This window comes from Melopsittacus undulatus, chromosome 12, assembly GCF_012275295.1.
Source record: "Melopsittacus undulatus isolate bMelUnd1 chromosome 12, bMelUnd1.mat.Z, whole genome shotgun sequence".
In the NCBI taxonomy this organism is placed as follows: Eukaryota; Metazoa; Chordata; class Aves; order Psittaciformes; family Psittaculidae; genus Melopsittacus; species Melopsittacus undulatus.
Window position 1 is genome coordinate 12,097,437 of NC_047538.1, and position 24,082 is coordinate 12,121,518.

The 24,082-nt window shown below is 45.3% G+C and overlaps 2 protein-coding genes across 3 annotated transcripts; one reads left to right on the plus strand and one right to left on the minus strand.

Moving 5' to 3' along the window:
• The first annotated feature begins 396 nt into the window (after window positions 1-396).
• Window positions 397-21,488, plus strand: RNF10 (ring finger protein 10). Of its 2 annotated transcripts, none has more exons than XM_031047765.2 (17): window positions 397-983; window positions 6,867-7,069; window positions 8,951-9,150; window positions 10,192-10,282; window positions 11,306-11,490; window positions 11,567-11,703; window positions 12,877-13,037; window positions 13,632-13,760; window positions 13,915-14,173; window positions 14,403-14,536; window positions 15,591-15,708; window positions 16,046-16,147; window positions 16,632-16,769; window positions 17,386-17,483; window positions 17,714-17,774; window positions 17,915-18,091; window positions 18,952-21,488. In XM_031047765.2, exons 1-17 carry the CDS (start codon window positions 821-823, stop codon window positions 19,026-19,028), a joined length of 2,433 nt encoding a protein of 810 aa, XP_030903625.2. In that variant the 5' UTR covers window positions 397-820; the 3' UTR covers window positions 19,029-21,488. The 2 variants fall into 2 exon arrangements, with proteins under 2 accessions (XP_030903625.2, XP_005147868.2); XM_005147811.3 differs by having other exon boundaries at window positions 17,933-18,091.
• POP5 (POP5 homolog, ribonuclease P/MRP subunit) lies at window positions 20,865-23,201 on the minus strand. The gene is made up of 5 exons (XM_005147810.3): window positions 23,151-23,201; window positions 22,932-23,074; window positions 22,699-22,848; window positions 22,070-22,153; window positions 20,865-21,910 (listed from the first exon to the last, which is right to left on the minus strand). The coding sequence occupies exons 1-5, from the start codon at window positions 23,168-23,170 to the stop codon at window positions 21,804-21,806; spliced, it is 504 nt and encodes a 167-aa protein (XP_005147867.1). The 5' UTR covers window positions 23,171-23,201; the 3' UTR covers window positions 20,865-21,803.
• Between the last annotated feature and the right edge of the window lie 881 nt (window positions 23,202-24,082).

Below are 24,082 nucleotides of genomic sequence, written 5' to 3' on the forward strand. Positions count from 1 at the left end.
TAAAGATCACTTGATTTAGGCATTGCAGAGCTGGTTTGTTCCTTTCAGAGTTAGTTGAGCAATTCAGTGGAAATACTTGATTTTTTATATCCTCTCAGGCCTCTTTGGTCACAAGCTTAACCGCCAAGACTGGTGGTTCCTACCTGCTGAAGAACTGACAGTGTTCAGCTCCTCCTGTTCCAGACCTCTAACAATGTGCGTTTTGGTCGTTTCCGCTTTGGAAAAGGAAAGACTGGATTCCCCCGGCCCCAGGACGTTGTTCTGGCCGCGTCCTGCTCGGCCGCGGCTCGGTGCCTGGGGCGGGTGTTGTGGGCATTGCTGCCGGCAGGGGGAGCTCTGCGTCCCGGCGCCTCCATTTCCCGTCGTGCTCCACGGCGGCCGAGGACTACGCTTCCCGTCGTGCCTGCGGGCCCGCCCGGGATCGGCTCCATCCGGGTCCCCGCCACTGCTGAGGGCGACTCGTCGCCATTACGGGGCAGCGGCGGCCAAGCCGGGGCCGGGGCGGCGCTGAGGAGCCGGTGGGTGCCTGGGTGGTGCCGACCACTCGGGCGGCAGGAAGCGCCGGGCCCCGCGGGGCTCCGTGAGCAGCTTCACTTTCCTCGTCGCCCGGAGCCCCGCAGGCCCGGCTCGGCCTCCCGCGGCCTTCCTCCGGTTCGAGCGGAGCAGCGAGAAGATGTCGCCATGAAGGAAGCCGAGTCCGCTCTGCGCCGCCCCCGCCGGTCGCCCCCGCGGGCCATGAGCCTGGGCCCCCGCCGGCTCCGCCAGCGCCCGTCCTGTACCCCCTCCCGGGGCCGCCTCTTCCCCCCCGCGGCACCCGTTGATGCTGCAGAGCCCGCCCGGCGCGACCCCCGCCGCAGCCTCTGCCATGGACAAGAGCAGCCCCTGCGGCTCCGGTGCGCCCGGCTCCTCGGCAGGCAGCAAAGGGCAGCAGCCGCGGTCCGCCTCGGCCGGGCCCGCCGCGGGAGAGTCTAAGCCCAAAGGCGGTAAGAGCCGGCCGGGGGAGCGGTGCAGCCTTGGGCCGGAGACCCTGGGCTGTCAGGCCGCTAGCGACGGCCCCTCGGGCTCTCGTTGGTGTGTCTGAACCGATGTTAGCTTGGGCGGGAGGAACGAGCAGTGAACTATGTGAGGTTGGGGGCCTTTGTGCCGGCTTGGGCTTGTGATGAGGCTGAACTCCTTGTTATGTTGTTTGTGCTGGGTCTAATTGGCTTCGTTTCAGGTCGCTGCCTGGTTTTGCTTTCTTTTTCCTTCCTCTTCCGGCTTCGCTCAGTGTTGGGTGAGATGCAGGTCCTGCTCTTCCTTAAAGGATTAGTGTTTTGTCTTCATTAGCATTGTAGTAATCAGCTTGAGAGCTCTGGTTTTATAGTAAGAACGAATATTTGCTGGTTCATATGAGCCCATAACTTCATTCTGTACTCTGGTTGAGTGCTTTTACTCCTTGATTTAGGAGGTCTTGTATCAATATTGACACAACATTCCCCTTACTGGCTGTGTGTCAGTAACCTGATTTGGAGGAGCTCAGAGTTAGTTACTTGTTGTTTGCTTATCTGGCATTGAAACCAAAGTGTTGTCTGGCATTGCACACAGCTACTTTTGCTGACACAGCAGTTCATGAGGAGGCATTATGGCTCCTATCATCTTCCTTTTCAAGGTAAAACCTAATCTGCCTCCTTTCTCTAAACTTGTCTGGGAGCAGAGTGTTTTTGGAACCTCGCAGGTCTTTCCCCTAAAACCTAGAAATGGGGCAGTAGTGATTAAAATGAGAGATTTTAGTCTCATAAGTATTTATCAGAGCATCAGCAGGTTGCTGTAACACCATAGCTGTACTAATTTCCTTCCTCTTCAGTGGCTGGTTTCAACTGCATTACTTCAGATCACTGAAAAAGGAGCAATGTGTTCCAGAGGGTTGACAAAATGAGTATCTTTCTTGGATGTTCTGAATGCATTCAGATCCCAGTTAACCAAGTATTACCTGCTTTTCACCTGGGTTAACAGATCTCCCACAAGGTAGACTGGAGTGACATGGGAGATGGCTCATCCACAGCTCCCCAGGTTGTGGTGTAACTGCGACTACATTGAAATTTGAACTTCAAACCCATGAAAGGCTTTTTAGGAAGAACTTTTTTAAGTAGTTGTGTCTGGAAGAACTTTTAACTGATCTGCCAAGGGTTTTTTACCAGCAGCAGAATTTGATGTGGGGGTCTTGTTATCCCTGGCTACTGCTGTTATTTTTCAGTCTCTTCATGGTTTTGCTCTAATGAAAGTACAAATAGAATTAGGGTATATCATGTTCTAGGTGTGCAACAAGAGTTTTAGAACCAGATCTTTGGCTTCTGACAGAGTAACAAAGTATATAAACTTCATGCACTATGAGAGGTAGTGGGAAAGGCTGAGGAGAGGTTTTCCTGTGGTGGAGACCTGGTTTCTGTCCCTGTGTCATCAAGAGATACCTCATCAGTACAGCTTCTTTTTTAGTGATGTACCATACCGTGTAGAGGGTTGTTCACACAATACAAACATCTTCTTTAGGGAGGTAACTTGGCCTGTCCCGTGGCTGGTATGTCTTCACACTGGGGAAACAGTATTTGTAGTGAGAAAGGAAATTAAAGGTGTATCATTCCAGCCCAGAATAAAAGTGTTGAGTGTTTTTTTTCTTTTGTGGGATGGCACCTTTTACAGGCTTGAAACATCACGGGTAGCAGAGGAGCAGTGGGAATTGAATTAGGCATGTTTGAGTTTGTTAGCAGAGGAGCAGTGGGAACAGAAATCCTGATGTACCATACTCTTCTATTCCAATACAATCCACTGACTTTTCATTAAAAAAACACAACTTTTCTTAATACCTCTTTCTTAATAAAGCAGAAGAAAATTTTGGCTTGACATAATTCAGCTTCTGAGATGCTGTTCCTTAACTACAGTGGAGGACAAAGGCTTATGGAATTAGTTGCTTCCTTTAAAGTGCATTGAAGAGGCCTGGCAAAATTAGAATCTCTTTTGGTAAGACTAAATGTATATCTGGGAATACCTTAACTGCAGGGTACTGAAAACTAAATGAGAAGATTCCCTGGCTCAGATTAGGGCAGACAGCCACAGGATGAACATACAGGACACAGCTGTGTTACATGGTTTGGTAGCTGTTGCATGCAAGATACTGGCATGTGATCTTGGGCTCCTTCTCATGGTGCATGTAACTGGTGTGATCCACCTAATTTCTCTCCCATTTCAGGAAAGGTATAGGATTTATTCTGAAAATCTTGAGTCTCCTTTGGAATGGGAAGTATCCATATGGGCCACAGACCTTCCCCACAGTGCTGACCTTTAGTTGCACTCGTGCTCAGTGGATGGTCCAATCAAGCTCTTGCCATTTAGATGCCTTCCAGAGTTTTCTACTGTGATTGAGTCCATCTGAGGAAATGAAGTGGGCATTCATTAAATCTTGTGGTAGCTTCTCCTGTTTCTCTTGCAGCACAGCTAGAAATGGGTTGAATAGAATACCATGAGCTCTTCTACTTGTGCAAGTTAGATTCTCACTATGTTTCAAACTTGGCCTTAGAAATGAAATTAAACTTGGAAGCTTTCAACAGAAAAGTTTCTTTTCCTTGTATTAGTGCACCAGCAGAAATCACATCCCATTAGGATGGAATAAAGCAGCTAAGGCCAAATAGGCTTGTTGGCTTTCTCTGCAGTGCGCAAGACCTGATGGGCAACATTAATTCTTGCAGATGTTGTTAGGCCTTATTATTACAATGTGAGTGTGCTGAGCTGGGGTGTGTGGCTGCTCAGTCACCTCTTGCTCATGGATGTTTGCCTTCACAGCAGCAATACCTTCAGTTGTTTTCATGCAATCACCCTGAGGCTGAAGTGTGACCCACCACCCAAACCCCTTATGCAACATGGCAGGCTTCAATACGGCTCAGCTGAAAAGAGGAGGCAAAGAAAGATGGAAGGAAACTGCAGTCGTCACCCCAGTAGTAAACCAGTACTGAACTCCAGGACCAAAGTGGTCACCTAGAGCTAGTTTTAGTCCTGTGAACTTGACTTCCTCTTTCTGGATTTTTGGAAATACAGTTCCTTTAACAGTGTGGCATCCAGCAGCAAAACCCACAAATGTCAGAGCTTGCTCCAAAAGGCAAGAACAGCGTTGTTAATAGTTTTATAGAATTACATACACAGTATTTGTTCTAATTCTCTATTCGCTTGGAGAGTGGATGGGTCAATCTGTGTGTCATGTGACAGAAGCAAAATGCCTGAGGACCTGAGTGAATAGCAAGTACCTCACCAGCGCTGTTGTTGTTGCTCATTCCTAAGTTTCCAAGAAAAGAAGGAAAAAAGAAACCCCCCAGTCCAAACCAACAGTACTTAAAGCTGGGATCTAACAAGAGACAATGGCAGTGAGAATCTTCCACTTTTCTCCCTGCATGAGTGCGGATAACCCCATCCTGCCCCACTCTTTGTGGGAATGCAGGGAGGGGTGATATAAAGCAGAGAGCATCCTGACATGTAGCTTGCAGGAAAAGGTTGGATTTGCTTAGATTCAGGGTGGAGGAAAAGTGTTCCAGTTTATGAATGCATACTCCACACTCTTGGTTGTCTGTTGACACATTTCAGTGCTACTCTGATGGACCAGAATCCTCATGAGGGTAATTATTCTGCAGGAAGAAACTTGGAATCAGTAAAGTCAGTTTTGAAGCATTGTTAGACTGTGATACAAGGGAGAGGTGGAGAGGAATTTGTTATGAATTGTGAGAGTCACTGTAGTGACTCCTGCAGGCTCTAGGAGTGGGATTGGAAGGACCTGTAATATGACAAGAATGTGTGTAAATTGAGTGACAACTTTAATGGTGACTACCTTGATTAAAACTATAAGTGGTAGGAAATTCTTCTGTCGGCTGCAGGTACAAACTGTTCCTTGTTCCTGGGCCTGTAAAAACCCACTTGAGACTGAGCTTCTTCTCTTGAGTTGTGTTCTGCGAAGTTGTTACAGTGTAGTCCAAGCCTCTTCAAAATAACTTACTTTTTTCACCAGAGATCCAGTGGTGCTGATTATAGCCTCTTCCCTACAAACACTCTTAAAAAGGGTCTAAGTAATCATTCAGCCAGACCTAGTCACACCCTCAGTACTTGGCAGCTTCTGGTGTGGTGCTTTCCTGATAATACTCAACCCATGTCTCTTTAGCCTGATGTGGCTGATAGCACTGCAAACTGTGCAAGCTTGTCTCTGAGTTACACATCTGGGGTTCTAATGGAGTTGGTTTAACTAAAGGGTCAGCCTCTTGAATAGCAGAGTAAATAACCAGTTCTGGGGATAGTTTGCCTGCTGAATGGCTCTGTCACATCACAGGGAAGTAATGATACAGTGTTCTTTTACTTCTATAGTTGCAGTTGCAGGCAAGGTCTGGCCTGTGCAAGAAACAGACCACCATAAAACCCAGTCAAGCCACTTTTGTTAGCTGTTCTTAAGAAGGCAGCTCCTCAGTAATGCACAGTAACACAGACACCTTCCAGTCCACTGCCCCTCTCTTTTGAGAGTAATGTGGGATAAAAAAACCCCTAAAAATAACAAAAGGAAAGAGACTGCATGTGAGTGATTTCATTGCAGCTGATTTAAATGCTCAGGTAGATTGGAAGTGGTGCTGGGGAAGGGGAAAGCTGGGTGCCCTGGAAATTAAATAAGCCATTTGAGGAGCATGATGCTGAATCACAGTGGGGTGTTTGCCTGCCATGTGAGATTTCTGTTATGGGGTGGAGAGGAGTCTGGGGTGGGGAAACTTGTAGGCTTTTATTAAATGGGTCTGGCTGTTTTTCATGAGGTATTCCTGCTTGTGTATAGCTTACTGAGTATCCAGAGGGATTTTGGGGCTGGCTGATGTGGCTAGACATCTTGTTAGGTCTGTGGAGTGTTGCTTCCGGGCTTATCGCAGCATACCTGTTCTACAAATAAAACTCAGGGCAGTTGCTGGAAATGGTAGGTTAGGTGTGTTGTGTCCTTGGGGCAACTTCAGTCTTGTGTTAAGACTGGTAGAAATACCTTAATGTATTAATTCCGTTCTAGCAGTCTAAAGAAGCAGCTGTTTAGACACAGGAAACCCCTTTCAAGAGCCTGATTGATTTTCCTGCTCTTGTGGGCTCTATTCCTGCAGGATTTTGCTTTGTGCTTCATCTCTGTGTTCTACATTAGGGTCAGTGGTATGTTTAGCAATGCTTTTGCGCAAACAGTTCCTATTGCATAGGTTGGTGGACTTAGTACTTAGGTACGTCCCCTGTGAGGCCAGAGCATTGGTTTGGTGCTTCACAATCGATTAGCATTTGTTGGCTTTGTGAAAGAAGTAGATTTGTTTGTGTCTTTTTAGCACAGTGGGCAGAACTGAGTGAAAACAGGCAATGGGGTCTTGTGAAGTCGGAGACTTCAAGACAAACACAATATATGTATATTTACATATAAAGATACAGCATATATGTATAGAGGAACAATATGTTGTGTGTTTTCAGAAAATAGAATGACAATACGAACTAGTTGTCTATTTTTGTAATGGGACTTGAAGATGTGGTGTTGGTGTTCATCACTTCATGTACCAGGCAACACACTGACATCTGGTGACAGCAATTCCAAGCCTAGATAAAGAAAATTCAACCAGTAGTAAAAGAGACAGCACAGCAAATACATCCTTCTTTTATACTCTGACCGGTTCTGTTGGGCAGTGATAGGAATAAAATGGTTTGGGTTCCTGAAGGGATGAAACTGATACATCCTGATTTGATGTCTAACTATGGCCCAAGGCAGTGCCTTAGGTGAGCATGTCATAGAGGTACAGTATCTGTGGACAACTCCGAGGCTGTCAATCTGATCCTTGTTTTTCTTCTTTTTTTAGATGGAAAGAATGCCAATGGATCCAAACAGCGTTATAATCGTAAAAGAGAAACTTCCTATTCAAAAAATGAGAACTTTTCCAGTCAGTCCCGTCGCTCCAATTCACAGAAAAGCAAAGCTTTTAATAAGATGCCTCCTCAAAGGGGAGGTAACGGTGGAAGTGGCAAACTTTTTAGCTCTTCTAATGGTGGAAGACGAGATGAGGTGAGAATCATAATGCCGTGCCTCCAGGGCCTTCTTTCCTGGGACAAATGGATCACTCTGACCTGCCTAGATAGGTCAGTGTTCAGCTCCTGGGCTGAGAAGGGAAAGAGCGATAAGAGGTGCTAACATCGTTGAGATGCCAGAGTGAGTGTGAGCAGAACAACTTGGCAACAACCAACAACAGAAGAGGAGTGCTCTCTGCTCTGAGATATTTGCAGTAAAAAATGCCATCTCAGGAATGGGTGCCTAGATAGGCCATGTACATACCTCCTGAAACAGAGGTCCTTGATGAAAATATCTACTGATGCAATTTCTAGCTTTTAAGTTTGGTGTGATCAAAATCACAGAATTGTATAGGTTGGCAAAGACTTAAGAATGAGTCTGACCAATAACCCAGCACTACCAAGGCCATCACTAAACCATGTCCCAAGTGCCACATCAACATGCCTTTTAAATACCTCCAGGGATGGTGACTCCACCACTTCCCTGGGCAGCCTGTTCCAAGGCTTGACAACCCTTTTGGGGAAGAAATTTTTCCCTATCTCCAATCTAAACTTCCTCCTTATGTAACTTGAGGCTATTCTTCTTGTCCTTATCACTTTTTATTTGGGAGAAGACACCAAGACCCACCTTGGTACAGCCTCGTTTAAGGTAGCTGTAGGGAGCGATAAGGTCACCCTAGTGATCTGCTCCATAACCTTCCCTGTCACTGAGGTCAGACTGACAGCCCTGTAGTTCTCCTTCCTGCCCTTCTTGTAGATGGTTGTCATATTTGCTAACCTCCAGTCAGCTGGGACCTCCCTTGTCACTGTGCTTCCCCCCGCATGCAGTAAACGATGGAGATTCTCCTTAGCCCCCCTTTTGTTGCTAATATAGTTACAGGAATGATTTTTACTCTTTTACAGCAGTAGCCAGATTAAGTTCTAGTTGGACTTTGGCCCTTCTAATTTTCTCCCTGCATAACTTCATGACATCCTTGTAAGTCCTCCTGTGTTGCCTGCCCCTTCTTCCAAAGGCCATAAACTCTTCATTTTGTCCTGAGTTCCAGTTAGAGCTCTCTGTTCAGCCAGTCTGGCTTGTCTTTTGGCACATGGGATGGCCTGCTCCTGTGCTTTTAATGTTTTCTTAAAGTCCCAGACCTTCTTGGACTCCTTTGCCCTTCAGGACTGCTTCCAAAGGGACTCTTGTCAGCCAGGCTCCTAGACAGAGTCTGCCCTCTGGAGACAGACTGTGCCTGATCACTTCAGTGTACAACTTTGCATGTGATGGTGGTGTTGGGAGAGTAATTGTATTGGCCTGGGTGACGTAAGGATGGAGTAAAATCCAGATTGAGGCTTTTATGCTGATGTGTGTCTAAATACTGTATAGACTGTTCGTGGGTTTTCATTGGGAACTCTGCTTTTTCAGTTTTAGTGGATGAGCAGCTCTGCTCACCTGGGTTGCTGACTGTCACAACTCACCTGCTGTCTGCTGAATTCTCATTCTTTGCTTCATTATGTAAAAACTAACCAAAACAGTCTGTGCAAATAGTGATCAGACTTGTATTACTGGCTATCTAAAAGAATGTTGTCAGGATTTGAACAGCTGTCTTTTGTTAGTAACTTTGACTGCTATGTTTTGCCAGCTTCTACTTGTCCTTATGTGGGCTGTTCTTATGCTTTCCTCCTTTTGATCAGTGTGGGGTAAGACCACTCAGCTCTTTCAGGTTCTCGTGCACTTCTAACGCTGCACTACTTGATTTGCAGAACTGGAATGGGAGCAGGTGAGTGAGTGGATGCTCTATATTCTGTCCATACTCATTGATGGGGCCTGGGTATCAGCTTGTATTGATGCTTGTGCAGTAAATTCTAGCAAGTTCTAACAAATGCTGTTGTCTCTTAGGTAGCAGAGGCTCAGCGGGCAGAGTTCAGCCCTGCCCAATTCTCTGGTCCCAAGAAGATTAATCTGAACCACTTACTGAACTTCACTTTTGAACCCCGTGGCCAAGCAGGCCATTTTGATGGGAATGGACATGGCAACTGGGGGAAAAGGAACAAGTGGGGACATAAACCTTTCAACAAGGAGCTCTTCCTACAGGCCAAGTGAGTGGAAGACCAGCAGGGCTTTTAAACTTCTACAGAGACACTGAGCTGTAAGGAATGATCAGCCAGGGAATTGTGCTTGACCTTCACTACTTGTATTGACTTTTCCAGGGTGAAGTTACCTCTCTGTAGTGTTCGTAGTGGTAATGACTATACTTGAAAGGGATAAAAGTACATCAAAGTTGTCGTCTTTACCTGTTTACAAGGAATCTGATGGAATAAGTCCTTTAGATACAAAACAATTAGCCTTTAGCTCTGGTTTTCTAGCATCACCTATGGAATGTGACATTCTGTTAGGGAAGACCAATGTAGACCTTAGGGAAGACAGCAGTTTTTTCTAAAGAACAGTGTGCTGAGATGGTTGGGATAGCAGTTGCTGGCTGAAAGCTAATCTGAATCTGTAAGTCCCAGAAGCAATTCCTCATATGGGTCTTAGTTCTTAAGCTGCTGATTATTTCACAGGCCCATAGGTATGTATTATAACCCAAATGATGACCAGTATCATAATCCAGCAGCAGAACTGCTTTTGACTGGAAGTACTGGTCGCTTCCACCGGAATTTGAAGTGTAGTGAGGACTTCCTGTATTGGTTCATGTTAAAGACAAAACCAGCTATTTTCAGCATTGATGCTTCCAATTTTTCCCTATTGTTTTGTGGCTTGTTGTAGTGAAGTCTATTTGCAGGAATCCCAGTAGTTGTAGTTTTTGTGACCATATTTTTTCCACTTGTGGATTCCTTTTTTTCTTTTTTAAAAGATCCTGGAAGGAGCTGGCTGTTTCTTACAATTTCTGGAAAGCCACTGCCTGGCTCATTCTGTAGTTAGTATGTGATGATATTGTGTCTAGTTGAAATTAGACACATCTGCATTCTGGAAATCTGGTTATGACTTGAACTCTTTTGGTTTTTGTTCATAGAAGTTATTGACTGTGCCCAGCAGTTTCCTGCTGGACAACGAAGAAGCTCAGAGAATCCTATAGGATAGTTCTCAAAGAATTTTTAGAAACAACTGAGTGGATCATCTGTCTCTTTGCCTTTCCCCAGCTGCCAGTTTGTTGTCTCTGAAGAACAGGACTACACAGTCCACTTTGCTGATCCAGATACCTTGGTCAACTGGGACTTTGTGGAGCAAGTGGTCAGTTGTGATGGGCTAGATTTTTTTTTATCTTCTTCTTATTAAGAAGCTCACCCTGTCTTTAACTGCCTCTTTCTCTCTGTGATGTTACATAAAACTCAGCTGTTTTTGAGTTGAGGCCTCTTCTGTCACTCCCACAATACTGGGAAAGATCTGTCATGGAATATATTATGAAATACTTTCATGACAGGAAAAGAGAAGTGCTAAAATCTATTAGGAAAATTAGCAGCTTCTTCTTGCTTTCGCAGATGGGAGCTCATCAAAAATAGTATCTGACATTCTGTAGACAGAGTCCTTGTGATCGAGATATTAACAGAAAACTTGGGCATGAGTCCATGGAAGAGGACTTGAGTGTAGAATTTTGAAGAATTATTCTGTGCATAGGTGGCCTGTCTTGCCTAGCAACAAAATGGAAAATCTCTTGGGAATTATGGTCAGAACTTTGGGTTGCCTCAAGTAGACACTTATTATCTGCCAAGTCTAGTCTTGGTGTATAGTGTAGGTGGGGAGGAGGCAGGAGACCTGACACTACAAGAGAACTGAAAAGTCTAGGTGCTTGCTTGGCAGTTATGTCTCTGCAACATACAGATGCTAAAGCATCTGACTGAACTAACATGTTCATGGAAATAGGTAAGTTCAGTCTTGCAGTTGAACAGGGCTGCACAAGTCTGCTTGTGTGAGGCAGCAGAGCTCATTTGCTGTCTTCTCAGTGTCTGAATTCAGATGAAGAAGATGCTGCTAACTCGTAAGAGATGATGAATACATGACTGGGAACTTGAGAAGAGTCACTTTTCTAATGTCATTAGAGTAGGAATACCAGATGGGTGGCTTTGAAGGCTGTTCCATGTGCAGTCTGAAGGTGTTACTTAGTTCACAGTGTACTTAATTTCTTGGTAAATAAGCAGAGCCTAAGGAGCTGGAAGACTGATATGTTAGAGTAGATCTTACAGTGGCTTATTCTGTAGCACAGGAACTGATTTCCAAGTCTAAAACTTGTGCTGTTGTTCTCATGTGCCATTTCAGCGAATCTGTAGCCATGAAGTGCCCTCTTGTCCCATATGTCTGTACCCACCAACTGCAGCAAAGATTACCCGCTGTGGGCATATCTTTTGTTGGGCCTGTATCCTTCACTATCTCTCCCTGAGTGAAAAGACCTGGAGTAAATGTCCTATTTGTTACAGCTCTGTTCACAAGAAGGATCTCAAGAGGTGAGATTTGGTATTTATTGAATGATGCATCCTTTTGAAGTGTGTTTGCCCCACTAACCTCCTGCTTCCATTGCAGCGTTGTTGCTATGGAAACGCGTCAATATGCAATTGGTGATACCATTACCATGCAGCTTATGAGAAGAGAGAAAGGTGTTCTGATAGCACTGCCCAAATCTCAGTGGATGGATGTGGTGCAGCCTGTTTACTTTGGAGGTAAGTGTATCTGAGGACTGGTGGTTGGCAGTGACTAGGGCTTGTATAGAGAGGATTTATCATGGCAATGTCATGCTGTCACCTTAAAGTAAACTAAGTCTACAAAATACGGGTTTTAGCAGCTGAAAACCTTCGTGACCGCATATTAATATTAAGCTTTCTACCCACACTTTGTTTTCTGTAAGACTTTAACTTGTGTGCTATTTTCCTTCAGGTTACTGCACTGCAGACTCCTGCTTTCTCAGTCATTGCTATGAGTTTGATGTGTGTTGTGTTGTATGGTTATTGGTGTGACTCTTGCTGCTTCTGTTGGCTCTTCAGTGTCCTTAACATTTTTATTTATCCTGGCTCCTCGTTGTAGTGCTTAACAAAAATAACTGTCTCTGTCTAAACTATTCTAGGGATGTAATTTTCAACAAGGTTTTCATCATCTTCACTTATCACCTAAAATCTGTGAATAATATGGGAAAATAATGAAAATTATTGCAAACCTATTCTGTTCCTTGACTTCTTCAGTTTTCTCCAGTCAAGTTATGTGACTTAACACATCATCATCATCTTATCTGTTAGTATCACAGAAATTCATGTGACTAAAGAAATTATCTTACCATTGCTGGCTCGTGGGCTGGCTTGGCTCCCTTCATTTTGCAGTCACACTTATGAAGGGCTGCGTGCATTGAAGCTCTGTCAAAAGTCATGTCTGAACACACGATGGGTACCCAGCATGCAGCAGGTGTGCTTACATGTGTCGTGTCATGGCCTTTGAAAGGAAAAGACTTTAAGTCCTTTCATAAACCAAAGAACAAATAGGGATGTGAGATCATTCTAAACCCAAGAAATTCAATCTTGACTTGGTGTTCTGTAGACAAGGTTGGACTCTTGGGGAGCAGTGACTATAGGGACTGTACTAGGTTGTGATGCTGTGGTAGCTGTGAAGTTTATAGTTAAGCTCTCTAGTAACAAAGGCGACTGTTTTTTGCTAAACTTACAGTTCTTTAGCTTACTCTTTCTGCTGTGCTTCTTGTAAACCCCTCATAATAATGTTTTGTACTTTCTTTTTTAATACATACAGGCTTACAGACTAGTTTGAGCCAAACCAGGGGTCAGTTTTGCAGAACTTCCCAGTTGCAGTATTTTTGCGGATATTAATGATTTGGTGCTCCTTCTTTTCAGATGACCATCACAGTCAGTATTCAAAGCTGCTTCTGGCATCCAGGGAGCAGGTCTTGCAGCTGGTGATTCTGGAGGAGAAAGCAGCATTACTAAAGCAGTATGAGGAAGAAAAACACACCCCAGAGGCTTGCTTTATTGAGGCAGCTATCCAGGAACTGAAGGTAAGAGCCTCTATGGAGTCTTTAGTAATTTTAGTTTTGGAAGTATGCTGGGTGCTGACCATCTATATTCTACTGTGTAAGTGCTTGTGTATGGTTATTCTGGTCTCCAGAATATACATACTAGCAAGGTGGTGATGTCTGCATAGGATAACGTTCTAAATCTTGGAAGATGCTATAGACTTTAGACCCCAGGTATGGGCTTTGGAGCACGGTGTTCGAGACAACATAACAGAATGCTTTTTAGTGAATGGTATTCATTGCATTCCATGTAGATTTCTGCTTTCAAAGGAAGATGTGTTTCCCTTTCAGCTCCATCAGTTTCTTGGATAACATCTGTTGGGCAGACACAGGCAAATCTGTAGAATATTCCTTTTCAAAGCCATTAGGTGTACTACACTGGGTGTGCTTTCCAGTAACAAGGAGAGGACCTCACTTCAAGGGTCACTCTTTGACACAGATTAATTAAAGATCTGTAAAAACCTGAATTATAGAAGGTTAATTAAACCTGAATTATAGGAGGCTGAAAGTAACTGTGGTGATAGTCTCCTGGCTTAAATAGCAAATTAAAACTTACTCTCTTTGGATGACCTGTAGGAGCGAGAAACAGCACTCTCTGCTGACCAGCGTAAAAACAATGGCATTGCTGGAATCAGTGCAGCTGTGGAAGAATTGGTCCTAGAAAGATCCAAGGCTGTGGAGCCTGCAGTTTCCCAAGAGAAAAAGGTGGGTGACAACTCTGTTCTGGGAGATCTTGTGAATACTTAGTTTCACCACTTCACTCTGCAGTCTGTGGTGGTGGCACCAAAAACTTCTGCAGAGATGATAATCTTTTGAAGGGGGTGATGTATTACTAATTGTGTGCTCTTTGCTGTGATAGTGTGGTGTGGAATATCTCTCTGCTTTTGATGAAGAGCTTGTGGAGCCTTGCTCTGATCTGGCAAGTTCCCTTTCGCCCCCTGTGGAAGCAGAAGAGGCAGTGCTGGATGAAGAGGAAGTGCCTGAGGTGGATATAGTAGGGGATCCTGATACGAACACTATGGAAGAATCAAATCCAGTTGAAACATGCTGCCAAGAATCTAAAGATACAGTTACCAGTGGACACCTAAGCAGCACTCCCTTTTACTATTTCTATCAAGGTCAGTGCAATGAAATCCTGGAATCATGGGGGCAGAATTGCCTCCTTTGGGATCCCTCTTGAGGAAGAGGTTTATTACTTCATTAGATGCAGCTGACCCCTGTGAAATAAAAGTTCCACAGAAATTCAGAGAGGGGCTTTAAGTTTATTACTGGAAAATGTATCAAGATGGGGAGAAAGGTACTGAAAATGAAAAGGCAAAGCATAAGTGATAATATCTTCTCTTGCAGCGGAGGATGGGCAGTGTATGTATCTTCACCCAGTGAACGTTCGATGTCTTGTTCGTGAATACGGCAGCTTGGAGAAGAGTCCAGAGAAGATAACTGCAGCTGTAGTGGAGATAACTGGCTACTCAATGACAGAGGTAGTTATTTTATCTTATTAATTAAGGGCCATTGTTTTAGCAGGTTGATCATTGCAGCTGATGAATGAGACTTGTTATTTACTATTACTGAAGAGAAACAGCTATGGATGGATAGGCACCCTAGCCTGGAAAAGGGGGTCTGTGTAAGGTGCGGTATCCTATGTTGCTTTTGGTAAGCAGGCTGCAGTCTAGCTTTTTCTTTTTATCTAGAAGGAAGTTCTAGAGGTAAGAGAATTGCAAGCTTAAGATTGCTTTGTTGTTAAAGCTGTCTTAAAAGTAAATTCTTTTCTCATATAGGACAGTAGCTTGACCTACACAGATCATCATCTTTCTCAGCCTGGTGAAGTGTTCTGCCTCTGTCTTTGCAAACAGTTGTTTCTGAGCATCAGGGGTAGAGGAGAATAAAGAGGATGGACAGAAACTTCAGTGGTTGAGATAGAGGCACTGAAAGTGCTTAAGCCACTGAAGCTCTGGAAGAGGGGATGGGTCTTGAATGCCTTTACCTCAGATAAAGACAACTGTAAGAATTTACATGTGCAGCTGTACGTAATTCTTAATTAATCTTTAAGAAAGTAGATGCTCAGGTAGGAATGGATGCAGAGATAGGGAATTGTCTTCAAGCTTTTTGTCTCTGTGTGGAAAAATACAAAACTTGTCTTGTTTCAGTCTAGCAAATTGGTGGTCGTTGATCCAAAGAGTTGAAGTGTAAAAGGCACATTTGGTCCAGTGCAAAAATAATGATGTCAGAAGACTGGTAATAAATAATTCTATTCCAGTGGTGAGAGAAGGGAGAAACGACGAGAAAACTGGTAACCAATGTGGAGTAACTTCATCCAAACATGACTAGGATGTAGTTGGTGGAGATCTTGGAGCATTAGGGCCTGACCCAGCACATCTCTCATGTGTTTATCATCTATAAAGTGATTATTACATCACTGCTGCTATTTTTTCCCATTTGATTTTGTGGAATGGTGGGTGTTCAATCTCCATTACCTGCCCATCACTACAACAGCTTCTCAGCCTTCTTGTGATATATCTGCTCTTTTTTTATCAGGATATAAGACAGCGTCATCGTTACCTCTGTCACTTGCCCCTCACCTGTGAGTTCAGCATTTGTGAACTGGCTCTGAAGCCACCCATCATCTCTAAGGAGACTTTAGAGTTGTTTTCAGGTTGGTACTCCCTTTTTAGTTGGCTCTGCCATGTATCCATGAAGGTGAAGTCATTCATATCCCTTAATGGCAGATAAAAGAACATACATAGCAGCTTTACTCCTCTTGCACCAACTGTTGATGACACTAGACAGAACAACCCCAATTCACTATTTTGTAGACAACAGTTACACGAAGAATAAAAAAGCCTGACTGCTTGGAAGAGCATATGTTGTTTGTAACCATATTTTGTTACTAATGTGCTATAGCTGAATATGTTGTTCTCAGAGCTGGAGAAAACATTGCCGAGGTATCAGTGTGGGGGTTTTTGATACCCACTGGTGTGCATTGCTTCTAGATGACCTTGAAAAGAGGAAACGTCTGCGGCAGAAGAAAGCTCGTGATGAACGGCGACGTGAACGCAGAATTGAGATAGAAGAAAACAAGAAACAGGGCAAATGTAAGTGGTGCTTGTGCATAAATGGTGGATTTCCTGTCATCTTTAGGGGCTGAGCTGATATAGGATCACCTCTAAGGCCTTTAGTCTGTAGTGTGCACTTAGAAAAAAAATTACAAGGGATTAGAAACAATATCTGCAGAGTGAAAAATAGAAGCTGTTTTAGTCAGGATGTTAGGTGATGTTATGCTGCATACTCGCACATTGTGGGGGAGACAGAGGGCATTTGGAGGCGCAGCTATCTCCATGGTGTACATAGGTCTCAGGATTCTTAGTTGCTGGTTTTATGGTAATTGAAATATAGTGTGAAAAGTGAAGAAGGCAAAAAGATGCCTAGGGACTGTTCCCATCAAGCAGCAGGGCTTGTACTGCTCTCTAAAATAGAGGGTGGAAAGAAAATTGACTTGGCACCTCCTAGACTCCTGAAGCACTTGCACACTGACAGTCCTCCACACTGTGTAATGCTTTAATTTAACACCTCTTCTAGATCCAGAGGTCCATATTGCTTTAGAGAATCTGCAGCAGTTCCCTGCTTTTACCTCTTGTCCCAGAGAAACTACCAGCATTGATCATCATCGGAGTTTCTGTCTGTCCCCTCTTGGCAGAAGCCCAGTGTATCAGACAGGTGAGCATCTGGAAATACACATTGCATCCAGCTCTCGACTGTTCTTTTGGGATCTAGTGCTTAGGTCATCACACTGTCTTTAATGCTGATCACAGACATTCCCATTTTGCCTGTGAGATCATACACAAAAGGCTGACACAGCTAAGAAACATTCTGGTCCTTTGTCTGCTTTTTACTACCTCTACTTCAGTAGCAATGAGAGATCTGCATTGTAGTTACCCCATCTTCTAAATCTTTGCTAAGGCAGAATAAAAGAAAGGAAAAAAAGTTTCCCCCAAAAGGAAAGACAAGTGTGTATGCCAGGAAAACACTACTGGCATGTTTGCTTTCTGTCCTTTCCATCTTCCCCACTGAAATCAAACATAACTGATGAGCACTCAGGCTGTTGTCCAGTGATGCTTTACCAAGTGTTTTATCTTGCATTAAATCTTCTTTAAATAAGAATATGGAGAAAATTTGAGAGGTCCCACTGTGTGACTGATGGATGGATCTGATGAGAGAACTGGCTAATTACATAAGATAATAACGCTTTATTTCTGCCTCATCCTGATAAACAGCAGAGTGAGTGTCTCTGGCAAATGCATCTGTCTTTAATTACCTGCTGCTTTCTCTGTAGAGTCTATTCCAACTCCACTGTCACCTGCTGCCAGCCAGGTCAACCCTTTGCTCTGTGGGAGTTTGGAAGAGGAGTCTCCCTTCCCTTCCTTTGCCCAGGTAAGCCATGTAGTAGAGTAAATCTTGTCAGAATTACTTATGTCTTAGCTGGGGATAAGTCTGAGAACACAATTGCTTCCCCCACAAAAACAGGGTGGGATAAATCTTATGGAAATAGCATATGGTTTGAGTGCTTCAGGGGGTTCCTGTATTTTTTTTTCCATTTAAGGGGTATGCAGGATTGGTTTAGTACATAGGATTTAATAATATCTTACAACTTTTTTTGATAGATGTTGAGAGTTGGAAAGGCAAAACCAGAAACATGGCCCAAACCTGCTCCGAAGACAAGAGGTGAGAAGATTTGGTATTACTGTTTCAGGTTCTTTACCATGAATCTAAATCTATGAGATCTTGTCACTTCACAAGAAACATCTGGAGTGTGGAGGCACATTTGCACTGCACATGTTTTATACAGCCTTCTGCCTCTCAAGGCACTTCTCCTCTTTCAGATGAGAACACTCTGGCCCTCCCTGTGCCAGTGGATAGTGATGGAGAAAGTGACAGCTCTGACCGCATACCTGTGCCCAGCTTCCAGAATTCCTTCAGCCAAGCGATTGAGGCAGCCCTCCTGAAACTGGACAAACCGTCCACAGCTGCTCATTTGTCAGGTAAAAGGTGGGGAGGGCAGTGAAAAAACAGAGTGTTTCCCCTTCTTCCTGTGGGAGGAGTGAGAGCAGCAATTTTGGGGACCGAAAATTGGCCACATAACAGGGCTGAAAATTGTCAGGTTGTGGTTTCTGAACAGCTTGACTAAGGCTTCTGTTAGTTTAAAGCAGTTCCCCTAGTGAGAGCTGAGATCTCCGACGAGCAGAGAATCCTGCTAGGACAAAGATGGCTTTTGGCAATCCTGTATGCCATGTCTTTACTAGAACTTAATGTAAGCTTAGCCTAAGCTTCCTTAAGACAATGCTGTTTTAAACTACAAATACCTGAGTTGCTGAACTTAAGTTTAACCACTTAAGTTTGACTGAAATTTCAAATTGGGATGAACTCAAACCTCCAAGCCAATTGCTGGCTGATAAAACTCATTTCTAATGCTCAGTTCTGATGCTTAGCTCTGGCTTCTATTTGGGGCTGCACTGAATGATGAAGAGAGGTGGACAGAAGGGCCTAGGAGTTTCAGTGAGGTTGAGTCTTGGCTCCAGTTGTAGTGGGTTTTGGACATGGATGAAAACTGTACTTGTCTGCAAGGCAAACTCCTGCGCGCTTGCACTCATAGGATCTGCTGTTGCAGCAGCAGCTGTAGAATTGGGCATGTTTGTAGGTGTGGATTAAGTGTTATGGTGTCTCCCTTTCTTTGTCTGCAGTCATTTTTGTGTTAAAATCAAGCTACCTGGTGCTCAGTGAGTTGATAGGAAGTGTCACGGGCCTGTAGGAGTCATTTAGGCTAGGGAAGACTGTTTTATCATTTCTGTGTGATGTTCCTCTTCCATGAGATGAATGACAGTATCATTTTAATTCTTCACAGAGGAAAAGGGAGGCAAGAAAAGAAAGAAACAGAAGCAGAAGCTATTGTTCAGCACCTCTGTTGTTCACACAAAGTAATTCTGCTCTTCACAAGAAGTTTCCTCTCCTGGTTTTCTTTTCATTTTGCTTTGTTTTGCTGCTATAGTTTAAGTATTTAAATTTGAACAGACTAAACTTGTGTTTCCGGGGCTTCTAGGGGGTTCAGGAGGAAACCATGAACAGGATATGTTGAAGTAAGACCTTTTCATTCCAACTGCTTAATCAGTTCATACTGAAACAAAGCTTTGAAAGATACAACCCAGAAACAAATCAGCCAAGGTCTCTAGTGTGTGCCAGGTTGATTCTTTTGGCCTAACAGGCAGTATGAAAGTCTTACACCTGTGTGGCACTGCCAGAATACTGCAATATTATCAAAGTGAAGATGCAGAGAGCCTTTATTTCCCTAGAAGTATTAATGGGCAGAAGTCCACCTGACTGTGACAGTAGTGCTGTTTCAGTAAAGCTGTCAAACTGCTCTCTTGAGAAACTGCTTTCTGCTGCACTGGAAATGGGCAAAAGAGCTTACTGGCTTTAGAGTGTTAGCTGCTATTATCTGTTCTTTTCCTAAAGAGCAAGAATTCCTCCTGTTCTCCTGGCTTGGAAAGATTTAAAGCTGAGGTGAGCATAGAGCGGAACTTGGCTGCTTGGTTTTGAAGTGACTCTTGATGGATTTGTGTATTTGAAATGTGTCCTGGTGCTGGTGGTGGAAGGCACCTGCTGGTTTCTCTCAGTTGTTCAACTCTGGTTTAATGTGGGTGAGTGAGGCTGCTAATTTTTTCTATTGCCAACTATGGGCTGCACATTCTTTGTAACATGATCATCTAGAATAAACACTCCACCCTAGGGCTCTTGTAACTACCTGAATGATGTTTGGACACTAACTGCTCTGGAATTGGAAGAACAACTGATAGCTGGAGTCAGTAGTTAACTTTTATCCCCCAGCAAGAAACTGGGCTCTTTGTACAGGGGTAAGAGCCTGTATCTGCTTGGTTCTGGGATGTTAAGTTGGTCTGCACTAAGCAACTCAGACTATAACCATGTCTCTTCTGGACCCCTCCCCACTCTTTCTTTGGGTGGTCACATTCTGCACTGCTTGTGGTTTGATTTGAGCTTATGAGTTCAGTGGTGTGGATTTTGTTGAATAAAATGAACTATAGGTGTCATGTACCAGTCAAGGCCAACAGTTGCAATAAATCATACGCACATGCACTTAGAGTACTGCACACTTCCTGAGCTAGAGCTGAACTGTCACACCAACATGGACCACAAGAACATGTACTTGGCACAGATTTAAATCTTGCCTTCCTACTGACAGAATTCATGCCAGGGAGCTGGTGTAAAGTACCACATAACTTACAGTGTGAGACTGATGGTGTCTTTTGTTTTCTTTGACCCCACTTGCACCCATGGTCTGTGTGTATGTGCACAGGCTGTAAAAAGCTGATGTGCTCCTCCCTCTGACATTGAGACTGATCTGAGAAAGGATGAGTGTGTTAGATACCTGACTCCAGGAGTTACAAGCACCACTGGCAATCATTGGTTGTGTCTCTGTTTTAAGGGCTTTATGTCCATACACTGATTTCCAAGCAATAGGCTCCCAGTTATACCACTGCTTCCTTGAGGAACTTAAGCATGTGTGCATGGAAGCCACTACTGCAGAGTATACTTCATATAAAACTCTCCATGTGGCTATGAACCAGAAAGAAGGGGAAGAGGGGAGAGATAAAGAATATGTCAACTGCTACAGGAGTATGGAGGAAACACCTGCAAACCATTATTTGAAAGCAGCTTGGCTTCACACTTGGTCACAATTAACTACACTGAATGGAAAGACAGCACAGCTTGACAAGAGATTGCAAAGAAACTGAAACAAGATGCAAGTGGTAACACATCTTGCTGTTAATGCTTTATGTGCTCTTGGAAAATCTTGGTGAGGGCAAAGAAAGCAACCAAGTAAAGTTTCAAGTATGCAGTTAACTGCATTCATAGTACCATTGGGTTCCTATTTGTACTTGCAATTTTAAGCCATGGAACAGGAGTAACTACTTAGTGTCTAACCAGTATCTGTTGTGTTCTATTATCTCTGCACATTTATAGTCAACTTTTCTTTGCAATGGGAAGGGAGACAGAGTAACTGGAGCTGGTGTAACTCGCCTCCGCATCTCACAGGCACTAGAGCAAGGGAAATGATGTGGGCAAGGAAGACTGTCTCTTCTGCATGTGCAGTCTCCACAGGACAGTATCTTCAAGTTGTATCTTGTTTTCCTATGGATTCAAGAGATAATACCAGCAATGCTACTTTCTTGTAACTGATTGGTGTAAACATAATAAATATCTAAGCAGTACTTGTACCTATGAATTTTGTAATGGGTTGGAGTTGAGCATTACAGCTATGCCTTGGGCTCTGTGTGATCTCTGCTCCTGGTGTAACAACTGATGCTTTTGTAACTCAAAGCAATGGATAACCCTGTGGATAACATGCACTTGAAAGTAAAAAGAGTTAGGTGTTAATGCTTTTTCGGTACCGAAGAATAACTAAATTCCTTGTCTATGCCAACTGCCTAATGCTCACTTTTACCTCAGCCCAAAGATCACACTGGGCTGCTACACTCCCTTTGGAGTGCAGGTGATTTTGACTCAAGTGAAACAAGCAAAAGGCTAACTTAAGGAAAAACTATATTTGATGTTAATTTATCTAAAAACACTTTGAAGGGGGGAATGAACAGGCACCTTTTCTGTCCTTTGCTTTGCTTAACACTGAGAATAACTTGATCACACAAGTAGAGGACAGAGGTGAGCAGTAACAAGTAATGTTCAGTCTGTCTCTGTGCCATCATCATCATCATCTTCATTTCCACTTAGACACTGCTCTTCTGTAAGGGAACATCTCAGCAGGGACTTCTGTACACACCGTCTTTCCTCTGCAATAAAAAGAGCAACATAGGCTCAGTACTTGGTCTCTTCACATACACTGGAATATTCTCAACTTCTAAACCCAGGAGTATTCCTTAGTTCAAGAATGCAGAAGTAGCCCAGCATATCCTACAAACCCCCCAGGAGCTGAGGCTGCAGGAACTCACCTTCATTTGTACAGCTTTGCAGCAACAGCAGCAGCTGTCTTCTGTTGTACTCAATTAGGAATTTCTGACATGTTCTTATGGTACCTGTAGGAGTCACAAGAACAATCTACAACAGTCCACAAGCCCGAGCAGTTCAGAGCTGCTAGTATGTTTTCCAAAGCATATTCCATCAAGTGACAGATTACCCCCAGGCACCAACTTTATTAATGTCAGTGCTAAGAAGGGACTGTAGACTTCATTTCCTCACTGTTAAGTAGGGGAATAGTAACTTCTAACATACAGTACCTGTTATTTGCCCTAAGTGGTTAATTTTCAGGACATGGACAATTCTGTATTTTGAAAATATACCTTTTAAAAGAAAATTATGTAATGGAGTATTTGCTGCTCTGGTTTTGTGTTCAATGCAATGAAGACTTGAGGAGAGTTAGTGAGGGTTTCACTGAAATACTGCTGCCTGTGCCTTCCTTAGATCTGGAAGTTAAGTCAGGGTTGCGGGTGGTGTACCCATGGCAGCATAGCAGGTAGAGGGGCTTCTCCCACGCTAGAATGCCTGGAAGGTGCGGTTAAGCTCCACGGGCTCCTTGCAAGCACCAGACCCTGCACCCTGTCCCCGGCCGGCTGAGGCTGACCTCCGACGTGCAGTGTGTTGAGGAAGCAGGGGTACCGCTGGTTGCGGCTCTCCAGCTGCCTCACGAAGGGAAGCGCAGAGCAGAGCAGCCGGTACGAGTCCTTGCGGCAGCGCAGCAGCACGGTCCCGGTGTACGCGTTCAGGTACTTCACTGCGGGGCACACACGCGGCCGTGAGCCCGGACCCCTGCGCTCCCCAGAGGAGCCGCCTCCCGGCCCGGGCGCCCCCCGGCACCTGTGAAGGAGATGGAGCAGCAGGCCAGCCCGAAGTCCCCGTGCACCCTGCCGATGGCGTCCCTCACGGCCAGCCCCACCGCGCGGTCCTCGATGCACTGCCGGCACTGCGGGTCCTCCGACACCACCTCGCACAGCACATACCTGCAGCGGAGCACGGCCTCAGCGGCATGGCCCGGACCGGGCCCGGGCCCAACCGGCGGGGCGCCGCCGGACTCACCTGTTCTTGAACCGAACCATGGCGGCGGCGGGGCCCGCTGCGCACGTGCGCTGCTCCAGCCAATGGGCGAGGAGCCCCTGCGCACTGCAGCCAATCGTCGTCGTGTAAAGGCGGGGACAGAGGGAGGACTTCCCGGGCCCACCTTCCTCCATCAGCCAGGGGGTAGAGCTTGCGCATGCGCGCTGCTCCACTCCCCCCTCCCCCCCCCGCCTTCCGCCGCCGGCCGGTCTGTCGGGGCGGCGCGTGCAGCGACCCTGCCGCCTTCCCGCGCCCTCCGCGCGGGGGCGCTCGCGGCCTGCGCCTGAGGGGGCCGCGGTCCGATGGGCGCAGGGAGGTGCATGGATGGGGTCCTGGAGGTGAATGGATGTGTTCCTGGAGGTGAATGTATGGGGTCCTGGAGGTGCATGGATGTGTTCCTGGAGGTGAATGGATGTGTTCCTAGAGGTGCATGGATGTGTTCCTGGAGGTGAACGGATGTGTTCCTGGAGGTGCATGGATGTGTTCCTGGAGGTGAACGGATGTGTTCCTGGAGGTGCATGGATGTGTTCCTGGAGGTGAACGGATGTGTTCCTGGAGGTGCATGGATGTGTTCCTGGAGGTGCATGGATGGGTTCCTGGAGGTGCATGATGGGTTCCTCTCGCTGTGGTGCTCCAGCCCACCTCAGCCAAGCCCCCCTTTGCCTAGTGCCGGAGAGCCGGCGTGATGGGCACGGGACGTCCCGGCCCTCACACCGCTGCTTGTGCGAGGGGAGCCGCGGGCAGGCTCTGAGGAGCGGCACCCTCCTGCTGCGGGAGGTGGCGGGCTTGAGCAGAGCGCCCGGTGCCAGCTCTGTGCTCCACCTTCGCTACCTGACAAAACTGCTCTCCAGTGTCCATAGCTCCTCGGGCTCCAGGTATGGGGGGCTTTGGTCTATGTGCGGACTGTAATGAAT

Bases quoted from the DNA above. Each gene is read 5' to 3' on its own strand.
- RNF10 (XM_031047765.2), top strand. From the start codon at position 821: ATGCTGCAGAGCCCGCCCGGCGCGACCCCCGCCGCAGCCTCTGCCATG. The intron at 9,151-10,191 runs GTGAGTGGAAGA...GCCTTTCCCCAG, and splicing joins GAGCTCTTCCTACAGGCCAA to CTGCCAGTTTGTTGTCTCTG. The intron at 10,283-11,305 runs GTCAGTTGTGAT...GTGCCATTTCAG, and splicing joins GGGACTTTGTGGAGCAAGTG to CGAATCTGTAGCCATGAAGT.
- POP5 (XM_005147810.3), bottom strand. From the start codon at position 23,170: ATGGTTCGGTTCAAGAACAG. The intron at 22,154-22,698 runs GTCAGCCTCAGC...TGACTCCTACAG, and splicing joins CAACACACTGCACGTCGGAG to GTACCATAAGAACATGTCAG. The intron at 21,911-22,069 runs GTGAGTTCCTGC...TTTTTATTGCAG, and splicing joins GCAAAGCTGTACAAATGAAG to AGGAAAGACGGTGTGTACAG.